Source organism: Myotis yumanensis, unplaced genomic scaffold (genome assembly GCF_028538775.1).
Source record: "Myotis yumanensis isolate MYYU_CA2020_CCGP unplaced genomic scaffold, mMyoYum1.0.hap1 SCAF_10, whole genome shotgun sequence".
NCBI lineage: Eukaryota > Metazoa > Chordata > Mammalia > Chiroptera > Vespertilionidae > Myotis > Myotis yumanensis.
The window spans coordinates 64,070,383-64,096,924 of record NW_027223761.1 but is presented as its reverse complement, the minus strand read 5'-3'; the positions used below and the strand labels follow the sequence as shown (position 1 = coordinate 64,096,924).

General features: G+C 40.4%; 1 protein-coding gene across 2 annotated transcripts in view; it reads left to right on the top strand.

Annotated features, from left to right (window-relative positions):
- Window positions 1–26,542, top strand: part of CNTN5 (contactin 5) — a 1,123,865-nt gene that overhangs the window by 717,607 nt on the left and 379,716 nt on the right. For both annotated transcript variants that reach the window (XM_070425923.1, XM_070425924.1), the window contains exon 7: window positions 22,817–22,912. In XM_070425923.1, the coding sequence (XP_070282024.1) occupies window positions 22,817–22,912 (96 nt within the window). The remainder of the gene's footprint in view (window positions 1–22,816; window positions 22,913–26,542) is intronic.

Here is a 26,542-nt window from a genome sequence, read left to right as displayed (position 1 = left end):
AAGCAATCTAAATATTCAGTGCAATCCCCTTTAAAATACCAATGGCATACTTCAAAGATCTAGAGCAAACTCTCCAAAAATTCATCTGGAATAAAAAAAAAAGTCCCTGAATAGCCACAGCAATCTTGAGAAAGAAGAAAAAAGTTGGAGGAATCAAAATACCAGATATCAAGCTATATTACCAAGCCACAGTTCTCAAAACTGCCTGATACTGGCACAAGAACAGACATATAGACCAATGGAACAGAACAGAAAACCCCAAAATTGACCCAAGCCATTATGCTGTTAATATTTGACAAAGGAGGCAAGAGCATACAATGGAGTCAAGACAGTCTCTTCAATAAATGGTGCTGGGAAATTTGGCCAGATACATGCAAAAAAATGAAACTAGGTCACCAATTAAACCATACACAAAAACAAACTCAAATGGCTAAAGGACTTAAATGTAAAAATCCTTCAAGACTCCATAGGCAGCGAAATAGCAGACATATGTCGTAGCAACATCTTTACCAACACAGCTCTTAGGGCAGTGGAGAAGAAGGAGAAAATAAACAAATGGGACACATCAAAATAAAAAGCTTCTGCACAGCAAAAGAAACCATCAACAAAACAATAAGAAAACCCACTACATGGGAGAACATATTTGCCAATGATATTTCAGTTAAGGGTTTAATCTCCAAAATTTACAGAAAACTTAACAAAAGGAAGATTAAACAATCCAATCAAAAAATGGGCAAAGGACCTAAAAGGACACTTTTCGAAAGAGGATATACAGCAGGCTGAGAGACATTGAAAACATGCTCAAAGTCACTAATCATCTGAGAGATGCAAATCAAAACAATGAGATACCTTCTCAATCCTGTCAGAATGGCTATCATCAACAAATAAACAAATGATAAGTTCTGGAAAGGATGTGGAGAAAAAGGAACCCTCATTCACTGCTGGTGGGAATGCAGACTGCTACAGCCACTGTGGAAGACAGTATGGAGTTTCCTCAAAAACTTAAAAAGTGGAACTCCCATTCGATGCAGTAATCCCACTTCTAGGACTATATCCCAAGAAACCAGAAACACCAATTTGAAAGGATATATGCACCCCTATGTTGATAGCAGCACAATTTACAATAACTAAGATTTGGAAACAGCCTAAGTGCCCATCAGCAGATGAGTGGATTAAAAAACAGTGATACATCTACACAATGGAATACTCCACCGCTATAAAAAAAGAAGGAACTTTTACCATTTGCAACAGCATAGATGGTACTGGAGAGCATTATGCTAAGCAAAATAAGCCAGTCAGAGAAAGATAAATATCACTTGATCTCACTTATATGTGGGATATAATGATCAACATAATTTGATGAACAGGAATAGATCCAGAGACAAATGGCAGGGGAGGGGGCAGGTTAAAGAGCAACTGGAGGACTTGTATGCATGCATATTAGTGTTACCAATGGACACAGACACTGGGGCATTGGGGGCTTGCCCAGGGTAGGAATGGTTTGGGGGGGTGGGGGGAGTCCATCAGAGAAAATGGAGACATACATAAAACTTTAGACAATAAATTTTAAAAAAATGAATAGAGAACAGAAAAAATTAACAATATTAAATTAACAGGAATATAAATATCAAATAAAAGATAAAATGAATCTGAATAATCTGAAGTGGGAAGAAAATAATTACTATAAAAACCAAGAAATGTTTTTTAAAATAAAATGGTTCACAATCATAATAGAATGTCAAAACATACTATTTATGAAAACAGGAAAAAATGAGGAGTGAACTGACACAATTAAAGGTGCAGATTAAAGGTAGGACAATAAAATTAAAATGAAGAGAGAAAATAAAAGATAAGGAGAAGAAGAGAGAGTAACCTAAGAACACAAAGAAAAATCAACACGGAAAATGAAGCAATTATCAAAGACAAAAGGAGGTAAACTTTTTAAGTTATAAATAGAACTGAATGTGTAGATCATATTGGGCTCATAATATTGTATGGATAATAATGAATAAATATTTATAATTTGGCAAGCCAATTTTTAATAACAATGATGAAGAAAATGTAAGTATTTCTTTTTAAAATTGAAAAAAAATCCAGTTGACCTCAGTCTTCTCTCCTGTGCGCTAAATGCTAAATTATAATGATCAATGCCCCAGTGGTCAAGGAATTAAAACCTAAGAAATATAAATCAGAGAAGTTGATATTCACATCCGAATGCGACACAAACATACTTCAGTTGTGAAAAACTCAGAAATACATCTCATAAGTGCACTTAAAAATTGAGAAGAATCACAATTTAAAATTTAAAAATGATGAAGTTTTGCTGTGAAGAGCTAAATACTTCATTTAAAAGCTACTTAATCATAAAACTTACTTAATGGAAGGATAATGTCAAAAAATGTGGAAAGCAGAGATAGCTAACATAAGCCACAATAATTTAATTAAAATAGTTTGGGGGCTCAACAAGATTATATTAATAAAGTCAGAAAAAGGAAATGAGTAGTAAAAATGAATAGTAGAAAATCCTGCTGAGATTCTCATTTTGAATAGAGAAGAGATTAAAAAGTTGTTACACCATTCTTTATTAATAAAAATGCAATTACATTTTTAAAAAATGAGACTTTAGAATTAAATAAGAGAGCTAGTCAGATAGATATAACTATACATGTATATGAATGTATTATAACAAAATCAAGACAAAGAAAATGGACTTTATTTTAAAAAGAACAGAAAAAGATTCAGTTGGAAAGTTTAAAAAAGGAAACCACACATAAAATGACAAAATAAGATCAGACGTATCAGCTATGACAACAAAAGTAAGTGCATTAAATTACTCTATTGAAATTCAAAGAATATCAGATTACCAAATATTTCTATATAGATGATGTTTATGTCTTCAACTACACAAAACAAATATATAGATTATATATAAAAGAATAGGCAAGCTATGTTCTAGGAAAAAAATTCAGCAGAGATGGTTATAGAATGTTAGACAAAGTGCAAACAAAAGACACTCATTCGTTGGGTTCTCAGTGCTAGGTGTTCTTTCAGATGTTGGGGAGATGGCATTAAATAATACAGACTCAGTACTAGCCCTTGTGGAGCTTACTAAAGGAAGCCAGATATCTATACTAATAAAAGGGCAATATGCTAATTAAACCAGACATCTTCCAGATGTCCTTCTGGACAAAGCCGCAGAGGCTGCTGCTGCAAGGGCCGGGCTGAGGCTCAGGCAGCTGTGGCAGCCGGCAGTGGCAGCAGCAGTGATGTGATGGGGGCATCGCATTCCCCTGATCGGCCCAGTTGCCTCCTACAGAGGGTGGTCAGAGGCAGCAGCAGGGAGGGTGTGAGGGGGTGGTGCCTTCCCATGATTGGCCAGTCTCCTCCCACATAGGGAGGCCATACTATGACTAAGTCATCAGTAGGACATCCCCTGAGGGCTCTCGGATTGTGAGAGGGGGCAGACCAGGCTGAGGGACCCCCCTACATTGCACAAATTTTTGTGCACCGGGTGTCTAGTCTGTATCTACACTAATAAAAGAGAAACATGGTAATTAGTGTACGACCACTACCCTTCCTATTGGCTAATCAGGGAGATATGCAAATTAACTGTCAGCCCAGATGGCGGCCGGCAGCCAGGCAGCTGATGCGAACAGGGAGGCTTGCTTCCTTCAGTGACAGAGGACTCCAACGTTCCACGCCTGCCTTGCCAGCCTCTGAGCTTCACTTGGAAACATTGTAACATTTATAGAAGATAAACAAAACCCCAGAAACCTCCTGTCAGTCAGCCTGGATCTCAGAGCTGGAGTCGCAACATTGTTTCGAATACAGAAAACAAAGGCCAGAAACCTGCTTTCAGCCAAGCCTCAGAGAGAAAGCCGGCTCTCAGCTCCAGTGACAGCCATAGAAGGTAAATAAATGCCAGAATAAAAAAAAAAAAGAAAAAAAGGAGAGGTTTGGAGCTTCAGTCGCCCGCCAGCCTGAAAACGGCCCTCAGCCCCTCACCCAGACTGGCCAGGCACCCCAGTGGGGACCCCCACCCTGAAGCAACAAGATGGCGGCTAATTTGCATACTGAAGGCAGGCGGCAGCAGGCAAGGCTGTCTGCGGTCTGGGACCCGGATCTGTGACCCTGCCGGGCGGGATCAGCAGAGCCGTGAGGCCTCCCGGCACCGGGATCACCGTGACAGGGTGCAGCGCCCAAACCCCCTGATTGCCCTGCGGCTCTGTGTGTGACAGGGGGCAGCTCCTCAACCCCCTGATCGGCCCTGCTCTGTGCGTGACAGGGGGGAGCTCCCCAAACCCCTGATTGACCCTGCTCTGTGCATGACAGGGGGGAGCTCCCCAAACCCCTGATGGGCCCTGCTCTGTGTGTGACAGGGTACGGAGCCCCAACCCCCCTGATGGGCCCTGCTCTGTGCCTGACGGGGGAGCTCCCCAAACCCCTGATCTGTGTGTGACAGGGTACAGAGCCCCAACCCCCCTGATGGGCCCTGCTCTGTGCATGACAGGGGGCATCGCCCCAACCCCCTGATCAGCCCTGCTCTGTGTGTGGCAGGGGTTGGCGCCGCAACTTCCCTATCGACCCTGCCTTGAGTGTGACAGGGGGCGGTACCCCAAACCCCCAATCGGCCGTACCCTGAGCGTGACTAGGGTTGGCATCGCAACCTCCTGATCCGCCCTGCGCTGTGCATGACAGGGGGCGGCGCCCCAACTCCCCCATCGGCCCTGCTCTGAGCCCGACCAGGGGCTGCACCTAGGGATTGGGCCTGCCCTCTGCCACCCGGGAGCAGGCCTAAGCCAGCAGGTCGTTATCTCCTGAGGGGTCCCAGACTGCGAGAGGGCATAGGCCGGGCTGAGGGACCCCCCTCTCCTTCCCAAGTGCACAGATTTTTGTACACCGGGCCTCTAGTATATATATAAAGAGCCAGGGTCCATAACATCCAAAACGAATGAACAGATGACCAAACACAGGAAGTCAGCCCTGCAGTCAGTGCCGGGTCGTCATTGTGGCATGGTGACCCAGCACTGACTGCCAAGGGGGCTGAGGATCAGGCCTGGAGAGAGGCCCAGAGAGAGAAGCAGGGTCTGATCTGCAGCCCCTGTGGCAGTCAGTGCTGTGTTGGTGCTGCAGAATTCAGTCCTGCAGTCAGTGCTGGATTGCCGCAGCAGGCGTGGCAACCCATCACTGACTGCCAAGAAGGCTGGGGATCAGGTCCAGAGAGAGGCCTGGAGAGGGAAGCAGGGTCTGATCTGCAGCCTCCATGGCAGCTGTTGATCAGCTTTGCCTCTCTATCTCTCCAGGCCTTGCCAGCAGGTGCAGGGGCTGCTGATCAGCTCCAACTCTCTGATTAGACCCGGAGATAGGCTGAGAGATGCTGACTGGCATAGAAACTGACCAATCAGAACCAAATCTGGGTGAACTGCGAGGAGCCAATGGCGCCTAGGAAGCAGAGCTTTTGACGCTAAGTGGCATAGAAACTGACCAATCTGAACATAATCTGGGTGAATAGTGAAAGCAGAACCTAAGGTGGGGGCTGAGGAGGGGTTTTCAGGGCAACAGCTGTTTGGTGTAAGGTGTAAGAAAGCAGTTCAATTTTTTAATGACCGGTTTGGCAGTATAGTGCATATGGCTGGCTATCAGTCCAGATCTAGGGATTATGTATTTTTTTCTGCCAAGAGCATCTCCTCCTGCTGAAAAAGGCTCCCCCAACCCCATTTAAGCAATCCTATCCTATATAATCTATCTATACTTATAAAAGTGTAATATGCTAATTAGACCAGGTCCACTGGCTGTCTTCCAGATGTCCAACTTCTTTCTGGTGGGGGCCAAGACAGAGGTAGTTAGGTGTGATCAGCCCAGCAGGGGAGGGCAGTTGGGGGCAACCAGGCTGGCAGGGGAGAACAGTTGGGGGCGAGATCAGGCTGGCAAGGGAGGGCCATTGGGGGTGAGATCAGGCTGGCAGGGAAGGGCAATTGGGGGTAACCAGGCAGGCAGAGGAGTTAGGGGCAATCAGGCAGGCAGGCAGGTGAGCCATTAGGAGCCAGTGGTCCCAGATTGTGAGAGGGATGTCCGATTGCCGGTTTAGGCCTGATCCCACAGGGATCATTGTGGGATTGGGCCTAAACCGGCAGTCAGACATCCTGCAAGGGGTCCCTGATTGGAGAGGGTGCAGGCTGGACTAGGGAACCCCCCCTCCCGTGCACAAATTTCATGCACCGGCCACTAGTTTAATAATTGTGCAAATATTTTTACAGTTAAGGTAAAGGCAAAGAAAAAAACTATTCAGTGCGTAAGCATATAACATTAGGGAAGAGGGCATAAAAAGAATTGTGACTGAAGACGTGCTATTTAAGCTAACACATAAAAAATTAAAAATTTAGTGCACAGATACTAGTGTGTGTGTGCTTGCTTACTGGGTACACAGGTATGAGTATTGAGGGGTAGGTTAGTGAGAAATAGCAGCACTGCAGGTAGAGGGAATAAGAGGGAGGGCTACAATCAAGGAATGAACTAATCAATTTATATTGATAAAATTTATAGCCAATAATGGGAATATATAAAATGTGAACCTTTATGCATTAATAGTAAACTACACCCATTACAGGGATATCCAGGAGAAACTGGCAAAAGACATCAGAAGTAAACAACTTTATCATTTATCTCCTAATCTTCTAAATTTCTAAGAATCTAAAAATTAATTAATATTAGAGAATCTATTTAGTAAAATATATCACAGAAATAAATACATTAAAATGTCATTTTCTTGTCAGATACTAAAAAGTGAATGGATTAAACTTCTGTATTTAATTAAAAAAGCACAGTTGAGTGAAACTTAAATTCTTAGTGAAACTCTTAGTTTCATTAAACCTATCTCATTGAAAGCAAATATTATCATTCAATACGGAAATAGCTTAGGTAGACCGATAGAAGAACAAAAAAAGAGGGGAGCGAGGACTGGGTGGAGGTAGGTGAAGTGGGGGTGGGGAGTAGAGGGAGATGGGGAAGCCTGTATTAATATAAACAATAACAAATAAAAATAAATGAATGAAAATAGAATTGACTTGCGATCCAGAAATCCCACCTCTGGGTATATATATTTGAAGGAAATGAAGTGCTTGAAGACATAGTTGCACTCCCATGCTCACTGCAGTGTTATTCACAAGAGCTATGGTATGGAAACAACCTAAGTGCCTGCCAATGGATGATTGGATAAAGAAAGTGTGGTGTGTATACAGACAATGCAATATTATTCAGCCTTAAAAAAGAAGGAAATCCTGACATTTGCAACAAAATGGATGAATCTTGAGTACAATATGCTAAGTGACATAAGACAGAGAAAGACAAGTACTATATGGTACCATTTACATGTGGAATCTAAAATTAAAGAAAAAAAAAGTCAAACTCATAGAAACAAAGAGTAGAATGGTGATTTTCCGAGGCTGAGGGAAAGGTGATAGGGAAAGGTTAGTAGAAGGGTATGAACTTTCAATTACAAGATGAGTACGGTGTGAGGATTTGATGTATAACATGGTAATTATAGTTGGTAATACTGCATTGTATAATTAAAATTTGCCAAGAGAATCAAACTTACGTGTTCTCACACACGCACAAAAAAAGGTAAATATGTGAGGTGATGGATGTGTTAAATTGATGGTAGAAAAAGGTTGTAGGTTTGAGCCCTGCTCAATCAATGTCTGTCTGTCTGTCTGTCTCTCTCTCTCTCTCTCCTTCCTCTCTCTCTCTAAAAATTAATAAAAACATATCCTCAGTTGAGGATTAAAAAAATTGATAGTGGAAATACTTTCACAATGTATACATATATCAGTTGTCATGGTGTAAACTTTAAATATATTACAATTTAATTTGTCAATTATACCTCAATAATGTTAAAAAATAATAAAGAACAAAAAACATAAGCTTTCTCAATTTTCCTTCATATAAGTTGATCTTGAAATTCTAACCAATTTATTAAAACAAATGAAATGAGAAAAACACCCAATATGTTATTATTTAAAAGTGACACAATTAAGCCTGGCCCTGGCCGGAGTGGCTCAGTTGGTGGAACAGTGTCCATGCACCAAAACATTTCCTGTTCAATTCCTGGCCAGGGCACATACTTGGGTTGTCGGTTTGGAAGGCAACTTAGCAATGTTTCTCTCTCACGTAGATGTTTCCTCTCTTTCTCTCTTTCTCTCCCTTTCTCTCTAAGCATGTCTTTGGACAAGACTTATTTTTAAAAAGTGACAAAATTAAGCTGTGTTTAGAAATAGTAGTTTTATACCTAGAAATTGATCAGAATAAAGATTAAAACTTCTAACTTTTAATATGGTAGCAAGTCAGGAATTACAGAAGAAAAAGAAGTGGCAATCACTATACAAGGAAATGTATAATTTCTAGAGGTATTCTTTAAAAATGTGAAACAAAGAAAATGAAAACAATGCTATTTGAAAGGCAAACTCAATATTTTTTGCTGTATTCTTAGTGTCACTAAGCGCCCAGAACAGAGTAAGCATATAACCTATATTTGTTGAAAGAAATATTAATTGAGTTATTGGATAAATGAGCTTCATGAAGCAAATATCTTATGTTATTAGTCTTACAGTCTCAGCAAACTAGTAAGAGTTCAATTAAGTTTTATTAATTTAAGTAAAATTGAATTATTGATAATAAACCAATTAATCTCCTGGGATATCTCTTTATATTGTAACTAGAGGCCTGGTGCACAAAAATTTGTGCACTCAGGGGGGAAGGCGGGGTCCCTCAGCCCAGCCTGTGCCCTCTCGCAGTCTGAGACCCCTCGGGAGATAACGACCTGCTGACTTAGGCCTGCTCCTGGTTAGCAGAGGGCAGGCCCAATCCCTAGGTGCAGCTCCTGGTCGGGCTCAGAGCAGGGCTGATTGGGGAGTTGGGCCGCCACCCCCTGTCACTCACAGAGCAGGGCCGATCAGGGGGTTGGTGTGCTGCACCTTGTCAAACACAGAGCCGCAGGGCAATCAGGGGATTAGGGTGCTGCCCCCTGTCACTCACAGAGCAGGGCCGATCAGGGGGTTGGGGCGCTGCCCCCTGTCACTCACAGAGCAGGGCCCTTCAGGGGGGTTGAGGAGCTCCCCCCTGTCACTCACAGAGTAGGGCCGATAAAGGAGTTGGGGCACCACCCCCTGTCACGCACAGAGCAGGGCCAATCAGGGGGTTGAGGAGCTCCCCCCTGTCACTCACAGAGTAGGGCCGATAGAGGAGTTGGGGCACCGCCCCCTGTCACACACAGAGCAGGGCAGATCAGGGGGTTGGGGCGCTGCACCCTGTCACACTCAGGGCAGGGCCAATGGGGAGGTTATGGATCTACCCTGTCACACACTGAGCAAGGCCCGTGGAGGGGGGTTGGGGCGCCACCCTCTATCACCCACAGAGCAGGGCCGATCAGGGGGTTGGGGTGCTACCACTGTCACACTCGGGCCAGGGTAGATGGAGAGGTTATGGCTCTACCCTGTCACACACAGAGCAGGGCTGATCAGGGGGTTGGGGAGCTCCCCCCTGTCAAACACAGCCGCAGGTCAATCAGGGGATTGGGGAGCTCCCCCCTATCAGGCACAGAGCAGGGCCCATGGGGGGGAGATTTGGGGCGCCGCACCCTGTCACGAACAGAGCAGCGCGATAGGGAGGTTGTGGCCCCGCCCCCTGTCACACACAGAGCAGCAGGGCGATCAGGGGGTTTGGGCACTGCCCCCTGTCACGCTGATCCTGGTGCCAGGAGCCTGGCTGCTCCGCTGATTCCAGTGCCAGGAGGCATATTACCTTTTTACTTTATAGAATAGAGGCCTGGTGCACGGGTGGGGGCCAGCTGGTTTGCCCTGAAGGGTGTCCTGGATCAGGGTGGGGATCCCCACTGGGGTGCCTGGCCAGTCTGGGTGAGGGGCTGAGGGCTGTTTTCTGGCTGGCGAGTGACTAAAGCTTCCAACCGGTCCTTGTTTTCTTTTTTTTTTTTTTTATTCTGGGCCAGCTTTAGCTCTGAGGCCTTGCTGCTGAAAACATCGATACAATGTTTTGGTCCGGCTGGGTTTCAGTCCGGCCAGTTTCTGGAGTTTTGTTTAGCTTCTTATTTGCAACATAGTACATAGTTGCTTAGAGTTGTAGCTCAGAGGCCGGCAAGTGAGGCGGGGAACATTGGAGTCCGTAGCAAGCAAGCCTCATGCTCGCTTCCAGCTGCCTGGCTGCCGGCCGCCATCTTGGCTGACAGTTAATTTGCATATACTCACTGATTAGCCAATGAAAAGGGTAGCGGTCGTACGCTAATTACCATGTTTCTCTTTTATTAGTGTAGATGCTCTCTTTTTTTCATTATTCTCTTTCTAGACTAACTCATGCCTCCAAAATTTTATGTCAATATGGTTGCCATTAAAATGTCTTTTAGTGATTAAGAATGAGGACTCTGGAATCAGATGTCCCACTGGGAATCCCATGTTTTGCTTACCACCTGTGTGATGTTGAACACTGGTATATAACTTCTCTGAACCTCAATTCCTCATTACAAAACAAATAAACACAAATTTAGAGTTACAAAAGTATGTAACCAAAGGAATATTTTTTAAAAAATGAAATGAAATATAAATATACATATGAATACATAATTTTAGTTTGGTGGTTGATAGGTATTAAGCGCTCAATAAATCTTATCAGCATCATCTTGACTCCATTCTCCATATCTTCTAGAGATTTGGTTTGAGATGCCATTGAACTATAAGCTGATAAGATAATCATAATATTTATCACACCTAGTATTAGTCATATCTTTTCAATTCAAGAACATAGAATGGCTTCCTTTTTATAAAATGTATACTCAGGTCACCACTCAAGGTTTATTCATTCAAAATTTATTAAATACCTAACACAGTTTCTAACCCATTATTCAAGCATGCAATGAATATTTGTTTAATGAAGGAAAATGAGTTAATGACAAAATATGAGCTGCTATTTAGTAAAGATAGTACTAGACACAGGACACAAGGATGAATATGCTACATCTTCATATAAAATAATAATATAAAATATTTATTAAGGATTTACTGTAAGCTAAGGCATGTTACTGGATAAATTGTAAGCATTACCCCTTGATGATACATATTTGTATTATTATTCCTATTAGAGGCCCGGTGCACAAAAATGTGTGCACTTGGGAGGGTCCCTCAGCCTCGCCTGTGCCCTATCGCAGTCTGGGACCCCTCGGGGAATGACCACCTGCTGGCTTAGGCCCACACCGCAGGGGATTGGGCCTAAGCTGGCAGTCAGACATCCCTCTGGCAGCCCGGCAGCCCTCGGGGGATGTCCACTTGCCAGTGGGGAGCAGGCCTAGCTGCAATCAGACATCCTTAGCGCTGCTGAGGAGGCGGTAGAGGCTTCCACCACCACCACTCTACTGGCAGCCATCAGCCTGGCTTGTGGCTGAGCAGAACTCCCCCTGTGGGAGCACACTGACCACTAGGGGGCAGCTCCTGCATTGAGCGTCTGCCCCTGGTGGTCAGTGTCTGTCATAGTGACCAGTGATTCCCAGTCACTCTACTGATAGGGTCAATTTGCATATTACCCTTTTATTATATAGGATAGAGGCCTGGTGCATGGGTGGGGTCGGCTGGTTTGCCCTGAAGGGTGTCCTCGATCAGGGTGGGGGTGCCACTGGGATGCCTGGCCAGCCTGGGTAAGGGGCTGAGGGCCGTTTTCAGACTGGCCACACCCCCTTCAGGGTGGGGGTCCCTGCTGGGGTGCCTGGCCAGCCTGGGTGAGGGGCTGATGGCTGTTTGAAGGCTGGCCAAGCCCCCCAGTGAGGATCCTCACCCCGTGAGTGTATGGCCAGCCTGGGTGAGGGGCTGATGGCTGTTTGCTGGCTGGCCACACCCCCTTCAGGGGGGAGGGTCCTGCTGGGGTCCCTGGCCAGTCTAGGTGAGGGGCTGATGGCTGTTTGCAGGCTGGCCAAGCCCCCCAGCAGGGACCCTCACCCTATGAGGGTGTGGCCATCCTGGGTGAGGGGCTGATGGCTGTTTGCAGGCTGGCCACAGCCCCCAGCCACCCAAGCTCCCAGTGGAGGCTGGCTGGAAGCAGGTATCTGGTATTTATTTAGCTTCTATAATTGAAATTTTGTTGCCTTTTGCGGAGGCCACAGCTGGCCAGAGCAGGCGGGAAGCTTGGCTTCCTCCATTGCCGGGGCAACCAGGCCTCCTGCTTGCTCCAGCTCTGTGGCTGCCGGGTGCCATCTTGTTTGGGTTAATTTGCATATAGTCGCTCTGATTGGTTGGTGGGCGTGGCTTGGGCATAGCGAAGGTACGGTCAAAGAGCATCTTTGTCTTTTGTTAGTGTAGATATGAAAGTTAGGAGACTGAAGCTTAAAGAAGCTTGCCTACATGGGTAGTAAGTGGAAGAAACAGAATGCATGCCCATGCCTTTCTAATTCTAACTTTTCTACTTGGCAAATATCCTACTCCTCTAAAGTCACTTTATAGGCTATATAAAAAGCCATGGACTCTCAAGTAGTAGAACATTATCTATTAAGCCTTCTATTACTCTTAATTTTAGCCGACTAGATCAGAGGTCAGCAAACTATGGCCCATGAGCCAAATCTTTGTTTTTTTGTACAGCCCACAAGCTAAGGATCTATTTTTACATTTTTAAATGGTTGAAAAATTCAGAAGATAATGCTTTGTGACATAGAAATTGCATGATTTTCATATAATTTTCTACTTTTCCTTTTGACCTGCAAAGTTTCAAGTATTTACTATCTGACCCATTAGAGAAAATATCTGCCTAGCATTGGACTAGATTATGTGGGATGCCCTTCAGCAATGTGAGTAATGCATATGCCATAGCTGATTAACAGACAAATGTACCATGACCAAATAGACATATCAGCCCTATAAAATTTCTGGGAACTGTGTTCTTGTGCTTTAATGCTAAAACAACTACACATATATGTATAGTTCCCAAGACCACTAGCATATTGAACTGATATGAAAACCAGTTTTGTTCTTCAAAGAGTTTCTTCATGTCATTAATGGGAATTTCCACACAAAAGTAATGTGCTTCCAATAAATGATTTAAATGTGTATTCTGCCCTTTAAAAAATTATTTGCTATTTTCATGGAGATAAATCATATGAGAAAAGAGCAGTGCTTGGGATTTACAGAGGTCAATTTATAACAAGTGACTTTTTATATATGCATCATTTGCTCATTCATTTATTCAGCCTGTAATTGTTGAATACCAGGCACTGGACGAAGCATAGGCAGTGGACTAATACACTGCTAGTGACCTGGTTTCTGACCTTAAATAACTTGTTATTTATATTTTTTCAGCACTGATATGCTGTATAATACATATGTGAGTAGCTACACACAATACATTAAATCTTCCCTAAAGTTTGAGTATTATCTAAAGACCACTTTACATATTCATTCAGCTTAAATGAAGACCACAAATTAAAACTTCCTGAGGTAATTGAAGCTAGAAAAGAACACTGCTACAAGGGCAGAGGGGAGAGATTTACTCTAAGGCAAGGAATGCATTGAGGTTTTTAGCAGAGATCTAAGATAGGTTGGAAATTGATCACTACTCTGCTGAGTTACTAAATAAATAAGCTCCCTACGATTTTTTAAATTAAACAGGGTGTAAATTATTCAGATAGAACTGTTGAGGTTATAGCTTATAAAAGAAAAAATAATGCAAATCTGTGGCACTTGATTTAATTGTGCAACAGCAAATGAGCTAAGGGAATCAAGAAAGCAAACAATTTACATTTTAAAGCATTTGAGCAGAGGGCCAGGAGTGTTGAAAGTGATCTGCAATACTCAGATCACAAATTTGTTTTCAGCAGTTGAAAACAAATTTGGCAGAGCAAAACACTCACACACATATTAATTAATTATAGAAAGTTCTGGTAAAATGAAAGTAAAAATCAAGAGACCAACACAGATATTCTCATGCAATTCAGGACTCAGTTGAATGTGGGAGGGAAAAACTTATTGTTTGGCTCAAATATATAGTACCCAGATTCAAAAGTATAATTTTATACTCAGTCAAATAAACTGTCAAATAAACTTTTTAAAAATCTACTCACCAGTTAATTGTAGTTTTTTATTAGATATCTATCTATTTATATATATAAAAGCCTAAGCGACTGTCTGACCGACCAACCATTTTACTATTCAACTGGTAGCTATGATGTGCACTAACCACCAGGGGGCAGACACTCAACGCAGGAGCTGCCATTCTATGGTGACTTGGCAGTGGAGTTCTCAGGGGACCCACCTGGAACCAGACAGAAGGGAGCCAGATTATGGGGTGTGTCACCGGAGAACCACCCTCTTACAATCCGGGACCCCTTGGGGGATGTTAGAGAGCTAGTTTTGTCCCAATCCCCACAGGCCAGGCAGAGGGTCCCCACTGGGCCTCCAGTATGGAAAATAAGAGCTTGTCCAGAAGAGCTGTTCTGAGTAGGAACCAATAGAGCTAAAAATTTCCTTGGAGGAGTGGAAAGGTATACAGCAGAGAGGTGTTTCCCTATAAAAATATGTAGTGTCCCAGAAATTTCAGATATTAATAGAAATAAATTAGATTTTTAAAATCAGACAGGGACACCCTAAGTTCACACAAAGTAGAAGAGCAGACATTCCTGTCAACTTCAAACTTCATAGATCAATCTGGTGGCTTGGAGGTGTTATTGCATTCTAGTCTTCACTACATTCTATGAATACAGAAGGATATCTTATGTCTAGTGGCCTATTGTTTCCCCAAAACTGTAATCTTGGACTAACCCCTTTTTCTTTTATCTCCTGCTTAACAAAGATTGGAGCTGCATATATTTATATAGACATTAAAATATACTATATAAAGGACAATATATGACTTAAATATAATTCATTTTGACATGAATGTAAACTCTCCTAATGTATAATTTAGAAGATAAGCAAGACACATTTTCTCAAGTATCTATAATAATAAAAGCGTAATATGCTAATTAGAACAGACAGCCAAAAGACCTTCCAGATGCCCTTCCGGACGACCTTCTAGATGAATCCAGGGCTGCGAGGGCCGAGGCAAGCCACTGTGGCTGTGAGGGCTGAGCCCCTTGCATGATTTCGTGAATTGGGATTCTAGGGACTGAGACCTGCCCCTGTGCCCACCGCAGCCTTGAAGCTCACAGTTCCTTTCAAGGTGTAGTTTTGTAAATAAATGGCATACATTTTATGCCAATAATAATGTTTAAGCCAGTTATCAAAACATAAATACAAAATATAAAATTTCTTTAATTTACTTTTCATTGTAATAATAGATATTAGAAATATTCTTTCAAATATATTTTTTTATTGTTGACACTATTACAGATATTCCCCATTTCTCCTCCCTTCATCTAGCCCTGCCCTGCCCCAGGCTTTTACCACAATATTGTCTGTGTCCTTGGGCTATGTAAATAACTATACATGTTCTTTGGTTGTTAATTTCTTACAGTCCCTCCCACACCCCTCTCCTCTGAGATCTGTCAGTCTGTTCCCTGTTTCCATGCCTCTGGACCTATTTTGTTTGTCAGTTCATTTTTTTCATTAGATTTCGCATATAAATGAGATCATGTGACTGGCTTATTTCACTTTTTATTATACATATTTATTTTATATATTTATATACTATATTTATATGTGTTTATGTTTGCAGATTTAAATAAGTTCTGAAGCATAGGTAACATATAATTACACATTAAAATAGGTTCTGAATGATAGCTTGAAGTTTGAATTATAGCCAGTAAATTAAAATGTTGGAATGTTTAGTATCTTAGAGATTATCCTGTCCACATTTGGAAAATTGTTCTATTCAGGCTATATCTGGCTATACAAGTGTTTCCTTTGGCCTTCACAATGTTTATTAAAACTGATGACCCCTCAATGAGGCATACACTCTTGAATTTAGTTAGTTCCCACCATAATTATTATCTTACTAGAGGCACAGTGCACAAGATCGGTGCACTCGGGGTGGGGGTGGGGTGGTCCCTCAGCCTGGCCTTCACCCTCTCGCAGTCCGGGAGCCCTTGGGAGGTGTCCAACTGACAGCTTAGGCCCACTCCCCATGTTGACATCCTTAACGGACGCTGGAGGGGCTCCCACCACCACCGCTGCACTCGCCAGCCGTAAGCCCTGTGGGAGCACACTGACCACCAAGGGGCGGCTCCTGTGTTGAGTGTCTGCCGCTTTGTGATCAATGTGCATCATAGCAACTGGTCATTTAGCTGTTTGGTCAATTTGCATATTACTCTTTTATTATATAGGATACTTGCAACTCCACAGGCAAGTGAGTTTGTTTCCCTTGAATAAACTACATCTCTGATTTATAGATGAATAAGCAATTACAGGAAGGTTAAACCTTTGCTGCAAATTGCATAGCTAACTAGTAGAAGAGTTCAGATTAGAAGTAATGAGTCATACTTTTCACAACAGTGTTTTTTATAAGATTAATCATAATTGCTTCCATTTATTGTGTTGTGCCATGTGTTGTACAAACTGCTTTATATAAATTATTATATTTAAGCCTTAAAAAACTATGAGATATACTAGAGGCCTGGTGCACAAAAATTTGTGCACTCAGGGGAGTCCCTCAGCCTGGCCTGTGCGCTCTCGCAGTCTGGGACCCCTCAGGGGATGTCCACCTGCTGGCTTAGGCCCGCTCCCCGGGCCCCGCTCCCCGGGGGATCGGGCCTACGCTGGCAGTCAGACATCCCTCTGGCAGCCCGCCAGCCCTCGGGGGATGTCCACTTGCCAGCGGGGAGCAGACCTAGCTGCAATCAGACATCCTTAGCGTTCCTGAGGAGACGGGAGAGGCTCCCACCACCACCGCTGTACTGGCAGCCGTCAGCCTGGCTTGTGGCTGAGCAGAGCTCCCCCTGTGGGAGCACACTGACCACCAGGGGGCATCTCCTGCATTGAGCATCTGCCCCCTGGTGGTCAGTGTGTGTCATAGTGACCAGTCATTCCCAGTCGTTTTGCTGTTAAGGTCAATTTGCATATTACCTTTTTATTATATAGGATATTTTCATCCTCATTTTACAGATCAAGAAGCTGAAAGCAAGAGGTGAAGTATCCTGTCTAGTTTTACCACTCTGCTTATAATGATTGTCTGTAGTTGGACCAAGGTGGTCAGGTCACTATATTCGCTCAGGGAGCAATTTTTGCCCATGCACTTCCCAAGGAAAGGCTAAAACCTTAGGTGACCTGATTTTCTGTGGCAAAGGCAGTCTCTAAAGGGGCCAAGAGCTGAAAGTTCTCTGTCATTGGAACTCCCAACAGCTGGAACAAATCCTTCACTGTATGGGAATTATAGGCATATATTGCAGGGTACTCCGTGAGTATATGTAAGTGGATTTTAGATTACTTACGTTTCTCCAGGAATTGGCGGGGGAGGGTAGAGGGAGAAGTGGGGGAAGAAGTAGGGGTTTGTTTTGAAAGAGGGTTGTTGTAAAAGTATTGTCTAAAGGAGTGAGACAGAATGGACTCCATAAAAGTTAAATCAAATGTATAGAAACTCTGCCAGGGTTCATAGGTTTTTGTACAAAGGGCCTGCCGGAGGTTCATGATCATGAATTTAGCAAAACTTGTCATCATTGTTGATGTTTTTCTCCATACCCATTCCCTTTCCCAGAGGAAAATAGCTAGCTAGTTCAATTTAACAAGCTTGAAGTTGTGCCAGGGGAATAAAATGGAGGGAGAAATGGGAAAGAAATCATGGCTGTAGGCAAGGAAGTAATTATCTAATAAGATATTATAAAAAGTAAAATAGCTAAAAAAAACAGATAGGCCCAAAAGCTTTATAGACAAAAATAAGATCTCTGAGTTTTAGTAACTTATGTACTAAATGAATTGGTTTAACTAAAAAAACACCCTTCCCCCAACTTTATGGGTCTATAATATTCAAAATCTTAATAAGTGCTATATTATTTCTATTATATTTTTCTTTCCAATGCTTGGCTTTATAATTTCCTGGTACTTTTAATGAATTTAACACTGATCTTAGTTTGGACAAAAAATTAGAAGCAAATATATTTTTTTAATGAAATTGCTTATCCACAGTATAAAAAGTTAAATCAAATGTCCACAACCCCTGCCTGGGTTCATAGACTATTGTCACATTAGTTAAATAAGTTTATATACAGCTTTCACATTTGAAATTACTTCAGAACATACGTTATTCACAGTTGAAGTAGCTTTTTGTAATGCATATCAAGATACCAAAGAAAAGACCTAAGATCAAAAACATTTTTTTCACACTCTTTGGATAATTTATCTTTTTACAAGAGCAATTATAATTTACTCTTTTACTTATAATGTATATAAAATTGTCTCTTTCAAGGCAAACTTATACTAGCATGCTTTAATTTCCTCTTAATTGAAAACCCATTTGACTGGATGATTCATGTTTAAAAATATGTAAAGTGAAAATGGCAAGCCATAGTAAGAGATTATTCATCTGACCTGTCATAAATAACCATGGGAATGAAGAAACTTTCATTATAACTTGTCACTATATCTTGTATTTTTACCTCACCACATGTCCAGCTGTATCTTCATTCAATTCTTATCTTCATGTATAGATGGAAAGTATTTTTGTAAATATGTTTTTATTGATTTCAGAGAGGAACGGAGAGGGAGAGAGAGTTAGAAACATCAATGATGAGAGAGAATCATTGATTGGCTGCCTCCTGCATGTCCCCTACTGGGGATCAAGCCCACAACCTGGGCATGTGTCCTTGACCAGTAACAAACACGGGACCCTTTGGTTCACAGGCCAGTGCTTTATCCACTGAGCCAAACTGGCTAGGGTGGAAAGTATTTTTTAACATACCTCTAATTAACTCAACTGATATTCTTAAAAGACAAATTTTATTAACAATTAACCTTTTTTATTGATTTCAGAGAGGGAGAGAGAGAGAGAAATAGAAACATCAATGATGAAAAAGAATCATTGATTGGCTGCCTCCTCCTGAATGCCCCCAACAGGGGATTGAACCCACAACCCAGGTATGTGCCCTGACCAGGAATCCAACAGTGATCTCCTGGTTCATAGGTCAATGTTCAGCCACTGAGCCATGCTGGCTAGGCTATAAGTAATATTTTTTTAAAAGTAGTGTGATATCTCATCACAGATGACATAACAAATGATTTAAATAATTGTTTTGGTCCTTGTAAGTTTAGCATCAATTTTATTGACAACTTCTAATAATTTACAAATGTATATAACATATATTCTTAAGTGCTTATCTTACCCTATATATAGTATTCTTACCACACACACTCTACCTTCACTTGGAATTTGTCAACTACCTGTTTTTCTTTTTGTATTGTATACATATATATTTTAAGCTGACTCAATACTTTGTGGAATAATGCAGGGAAGAAAAGAAAGGAGTCAAGAAGGCATGCAGAAAGGAGGGAAGGCAGGAAGGCAGGAAGGCAGGAAGGAAGGCAGGAAGGCAGGAAGGCAGGAAGGCAGGAAGGAAGGAAGGAAGGAAGGAAGGAAGGAAGGAAGGAAGGGAGGGAGAGAAGAGAGGGAAGAGAAAAGAAGAGAAGAAACCTAAAAAGTATGTGTGTGTGTGTGTGTATGAGAGAGATAGAGTTGGTATATTGGTGTGCTTGTAGCTTACATTTAACAGAATAGCAAAAGCATCTGCATGGGAAATGTGCATGGCATGTGGCATGCACTGGTAACTCGTCAGTATGACTGTGACAGTTAGAAGCTATGATGCTTTGGGCTCATGCATCTATTCAGTGGCCCAGACTCCTCTGAGCTGGGTCTTTGGACAGTTGGCCCAAGTACGGATGATTAGCTCATATATCTATATCATTTCTCTGCAGCTTTTCTGTATCCCCAGTACCTATCTTAGAGTTCAATGTGAAGTTTGCAATGATAAAATTTTGTTAAATGAATTGAAGAAATTTGCCTCCCATGTTGTCAACGAGCTTCAAATCACACATCCTAAATCTACATTCTGTCATGTGAAGCTCTCAATTCCATCATTAATTTGCACACCTCTTTTTCTTCGCATGGTTTATCGAGGATGAATAGGTGTAATAATTTTGTAAGCTGCAGTTCTGGTTAAAGCTCCACTTTTAAACTGCATGGGCTTCTGAACTGGGAAAAAGCCCAGGGCCCTGTAAGTCTTGACCACAAACTTTCTCTTCCAGCCTATTGCTTATGTATTTGTCCATACCCTTTATAGTAAGTCCAGAAAAAGGTTTATTTCAGTTCATATGTTAAACCGGAACCTTTTGCTTCCTTTCTCTCCTGGATATATCAGCATGTGTATCTATTAATAATGCGACAAGCACTCCAAGTTCTCTGATGAGTACCTCCCAAGAGATTAGCTGCTTTCTGTTTGCAATAAGATAAAAACAACCAGCTGTATTTTCACTCAGATTGCACTCTCTAGTTGCCATCCCCACTCCAACCAAGAAATTTCCCCACAAATCATTCTGCCTCAGATTAAGCAGAATCTTAAGTGACACAAGGACCACTTTCACATTACAAAAACAATTCGCTTTTTTTGTAGGCAGAAGGATTTAAATTATAAAAACACACTCTCCATAAAAATGCAGACCTCTTTTCAGTGTTCTCTATATGTCTTTATGAAATATAAAAATGAGTTATTAACAATTGAAACAATCAACTTATCTTTGTACAGCTGGTGCTATAATACCTAGGAAATAATGACACAGAGACAGTTCCATGAGGACATGTTGAATTGTACCTGTGTTAACAGGTGGTACAAAATAATGTAATTATAGATGAATGTTATCTTTTGGGTCATTTTGATCTCAAAACACAATTCAGGTCATAACAATTCCATAATTTTCTTTTCTGCTTTGTGTCTATTTTCTAGCCCATGCCTATACTTGAATTTCTCAGGAACAGACATTAATTTAGTACTGTTTTCTATGAAAAGATTCTTTTTAACTATAATAGGTTCATTAGAAATGTCATAAGAAGCATAATATAAAGTTGTAGTGGTAAATGTGTTGGAAGCTACTCTTATACTTTTCAGAAACCATTTATGAAATAGAATTAAATTGATATCCAAATAGCTTTCCAGAGTTTATAAATTCAATGAAGATGAAAAGAAGAAAGTAAAACCATCTCTAAAGAGATGTTACAGCCCTGCTGCAACCATGCCTTACTGTGTGGCTCCTGCACTGTGTGTAGCAGAGTCAAAGCAAGTAAACTTAGAAACCTAGCCATGCTTTGTTTTCATATTGAGATCTCTTTTTGGAAAAAAAGAAAACTTCTATCTCTAAGAATTTAACATCTGAAAATGGATGAACTTGATTTTTACTAGAAGTTAGTGTGTATGTTTTCAAATGAAAACAACAACCACCAAAAAAAATAGAACTAGGACAATGCTCTCTTGCCACTTGGAGAAACACATAAATATTTATACTGAAACACAGAATTATGTGTAAAATGCTAAACACTTTTTTTTAATAATGAATACCTCTTTGACTATTTATTTGTCATTCTGCCATTACTATTTATTAGTCCTTTCTGATTTTGAATGTATTTAAGATTATTCTATTATAAATTCAGCATATCAGTAAATTGTTAAACATCTCTCACAAAAGTAAGGTTAGAATTGTTCTTAGGATATTGAAGTTAATGATTTATCTCCTTTGTATCCACTTATTATATTTTTCTTGACTGCTTGGTTTAATCATTTGTCAGATTAACAAAGATTAAATTTGAGGGTCTGCATTGTATTACTCTAAAATATACTATTTTTATCATAAAATATGAACAGTTTAAGAAAGTCTCTTTTATAATTGATGAATAATGGAAGGAAAGGCAGAACATTTCCACAAGCATTTCTCACCATGGGAACATGTTTTTACAGACTGAGAATTCTGGGACAATGTTTATTTATGAAAATACTGAACTCCTACCATTTCTAAGAAACTATTCTAAAAATCATGTCTTTGATCAACCTAGCCCAAGAAATGGGAAAGGTTCATATGTACTGAACTATGAATGTATTAATAAACAATATGATAAATGAAAATATTACACATAATTCTTTTTTAGGTGACTTTATTTCTAGGAAAGTATTCAAAATTGTGGAAATGTCACATAATTTAAGGGAAGGCAATTGAACCCTAATCAATGCTATAATCCTTCAGATCTATACATGTTTTGATAGCTGTAATAGTCCCAGCATAATCAAAATAGATGAGTGTAATTAATTCATAAGGCCATTCCAGGCTTCTATAAAATGAAAGTAACATGACTGATTCACTCACATTTATAGAAAAAAAAAACATTTTATAGCCTCATTATGTTTTGCTAGAGCAAAAGTCTCTAATTTGACAAATGCATGCTTGGTTTTACACACGGTTCCCAGCTTGACATATCATGAGGCATGTGGTTGGACAGCAGGTACCCCTAACCACTTCTATTTCTCTTCTCACTATGCATGAAGGGGTTTTATTGGCAGTAGAAAAATCAGTACGTAGGAAATATTATAAAGAAATAAAAAAAAGATATTGTGTGTTATAAATGTACTATCTAATTTCTTCTTGCACTGGCAACTTGTATGCACTGTAGATAAAGAGTGTGCATACAGTCTGAAAATCATGGTACTTAAAATGGGCCGGTGTAGATTTCTTTTTAAGGCCCTCCTATCACTACTTAACAAACAAGAAGAAACCCTGTCTGGATAGGAGAGAAAAGTAAGTACAAGTTACAAAAGTAGTAACTCTTTACACTCCTTTATGCCCTGTGTCTAAATGCTGTGTTATGTTGACAGATCTGGGGAATTTTAGTGGCCGGACGAGAAGTGCAGTCTCTGTGAGGGAAGGCCAGGGGGTTGTTCTGCTGTGCTCACCTCCGCCTCATTCACCAGGTACAGTAGGATCCATTCTCTATTGTTGCTGCTCTGCTTCACTATGTGCTCACCCTTTAGAGGGTGCATTGACTGGGGAACCTTCTAAGTGAAATGTGCATGGTTTTCTTGAAATGTGTCAGGGTTCCGGGCATGTAATTAAAGTTCATGTACTCTAAACAACCCCGGACAAGAGACTGAGCTCCTGTGATGACATTGTTTTATTGCCATTCTCACTTCTGACTGTTGTAGTTATGTCTCTGCCTGCCACCAGTGAGGAATATATTGCCTGGAGCACAAGGGAAGTGATAAGCTGAGAGAGTAAAAAGCTTTCACAATTGTTTGGAGTGTCAGAGTCGAGTTAACTGAATTCCAGCGTGTGTCTTGTTTCAGAAGATAAGCTGGACACTGGGGTGTGTGTGGTATTTATCACACTGAAACAAAAACTGCTAGGACATATTTTTATGAGTTTCAAACAAAATTATAGTATCCTTATCATTTTTTGGCTACTGGAGCTCTTGTAAAAGTCATGAATAGGTAGGTACTTTATGGAGTTTGGAGTAACATAATAGTAAATTGTGCTCAGGTTAATTTTAGTCCCTTTGGCGAACTCAAAGCTAATTATACTCATTTTGTTTGAGTCCTATAATTTAAAATGAGTTCCTGTTTGTGCCTCAGTATAGTTTTCCTATATTACAATTTAACAGTGTCCAGCATCTGAGAGAGAAAGAGAGAATCAATGTCTATTTCTATCTGAGAAATAATGAAGACCTTAGAGTTAACAATTGGAAACAGAATTGAGGGTACTGGCATCTCAATAATTTTTTCTTTTCTTTTTTTTTTTAGTATGAAAGCCACACTTGTTTTTAGGTTGTACTATTGGTCTAAAAAAAGGGGTCCAATTTTGTCCCACCATAGATAATTCTTAACATAAGCTACAATACAATAGGACCTTGTTCAATTTTCTTAAGGGTTTCTCACCTTTATCTGATTCTCCTCCTCATGTTTTTAATGGAAAGAAAAGTACATTATATTTCAAAAGGAAAACATTTGAAATAATTTTATTTTGAAATTATTAGTAGTAATAACTTCTGAGTTGTACCTACTTAAATATTACATGTCATTTCAGTTACTCCATTCCTTCTGTGATTTTTACTGGAGACTTTTTAGTAAAAATATCTAGTCTTACCTGCATGTGATTTGAGATCTAGATTCTTTCAAGACAATGTTTTAACTTTTTTTTATAGATAAGTTAAAATAATTTTAACAAGTTTAGGAAAATCCTATAGCATTAATATATGTCATGTCTAATGGGTTATTAGACAGATTTTATTTGAAAAGCAGTATTAGATGAATAATTATTATGGATAAAAAGGAGGCTGAGGAAGAGGAGAAACCAATAGGCCCCATAAAGGATGGAAGTATTCATTGGCAGACTTATAGGCATTAACATCATGAAGTGACTCATGTGGGAAAAAGCAAGATTTTCCGAGATATAATTTATATTGCAAGGATGCTGGAACATGTTTTAAAAAGAAGTTAAATGGCAGAGGATGGGATAAGAAATAAAACTGCAAGCCTACATACACACATACCGATTATCCAATTTGCAAAGAAGACTACATAGAAAAGCTTTCCAGTGGGAAAGAAATATATAATGAATTACATACATGATAAGTGTAAGATAAAAAATATGTATTAATAATTGATTAAATAAAAATGTGATCTCAGGTTGAGACTATAAGAGAAAAGCCAGATGATTGCTATTGTAGGTAAGTCATAAGAAATATTAGACTGATTATATAATTTAAGATTGCAGGACAGGTTGTATTCTACTAAGTACTCATTGTTATGTCAGATTATCTACTCAAACGTCACTGTTATCACAACAAAGTTTTGGGGGAGATGTGATGACTCAGTATAGCTCAGCATTCAGGCCAATGTCTAACACTTACCAGATGAGTAGTTACCCTGATCCTACACATCTTTATCTTTGTTGAATATTCCTTCAAGATTCTGAAACTTTTCTATATTCCCTGAAGCTATAGCTTTCCTGCAGCCTTTTAAAGTTATGGCTGTTTATTCTCCCAAATTGTATGTACATTGTGAGTTTAGAACATACATATCTCCTTTCTCCTCATTGCCCATTCTCCATTATTCCTCTTTGCAAACCCTCAGTTTTGAATTTCAAGCCATCAGACTCTATTCTTCCTTGTTGCTGTCTTCAACACACTCTGCTCATTTCCTTTATTCCTTGACATTTCTCTCCACTCACTCTCTCAGCTGATAACCATTTCATTGTGAAAGGAAAGCAATTAGAAGATAACGCCAACAGCCCACAATCTTCTTCACCAAATCACACACCCATTAGCTTCTGTACTGACAGGCTCTAGCTTCCCTTTTTAAATATAGAGACATTATTGTGTTTCTAAGAGTAATTCCTAAACTTGTGGGCTGTAGTTCTTTCTTTTCTCCTCCTCCTCCTTCTCCTTCTTCCCTTTCTTCTTCCTTCCTTCCTTCCTTCCTTCCTTCCTTCCTTCCTTCCTTCCTTCCTTCCTTTCTTCTCCTCCTCCTCCTCCTCCTCCTCCTCCTCCTCCTCTTCCTCCTCCTCCTCCTCCTCCTCTTCCTCTTCTTCCTTCTCCTCCTCCTCCTCTTTACCTAGCTAAAGAAGTCACTTCAGTAATTCTCTCTTCTGCATCTTTACCAGAGACTGTTTATTTCCTTCTGGATCATTCTTAACATCATGCAACATTACTTCCCTTCCTCTACCTGAAAACAAAACAAAGCAAAGCTCTTGACTCATGTCCTCTTTCACCTATTACCTAATTTTTTTTCCTGCTCCTCCTCCTATCAAAACTTTCAAAAGCTTAGTCTGTGTATATGCTATCTAGTTCCTCTCCTCTAATTCTGTCTTTCTGTCTCTTTCTGGTATCTCTCTGATTCCTGTTCCCTGTTTCTTTCTCCCTCTCTCTTTTTAACAGATTGAGGTGAAATGTGATTCACATTATCCACATGGAAAAATAAAACGTGGCATTTTATAGTTTTGCCAAAATAACCAACTGAAACCTGGAGGATTGAATTTACTAGTTGAGACCACAATCATATTGAGACATGGTGCTTTAATTTTAATGCCTTACTTAATCAATTAAAGGAAAAATTTAAGTGTCTTAGAGAAGTTGAGTCAAAAATTCTTGCTGAAGAGGCAGAGTAAGTGTAGGAAGAATAATCCAGGACTACTCAGTGAAAGAGAATTGGGTTTGATACCTGCTGTGGCACCTATTAGCTATGACCTCAAAATGGCCTTTGATTTGGTGAGGTGAGATTGTATTTTGTGAAATGAGCAAATAACATGTACATACTAGAAATCTAAGATCCAGATTTCTGTCTCATCTAAATAGTCATATAGCTCATCATCTTATCACCACATGCCTATTTAACTGGTGCATTATTTTATTTTGTTTCCCACTTTTGTTTTATTTCCATCTTTCAATTCATAATTAGTTTATCTTATTTTATCAGAATTTTATTATGTGAAGTAAAGTGTTGGAAAAAAAAGTTTACTAATATTTTTATCTCCCCTCGTAAATTAAAAATGTATAAATTCATTATTTCGGAGAGGAAGGTAGAGGGAGTGAGAGAGAGAAATATCAA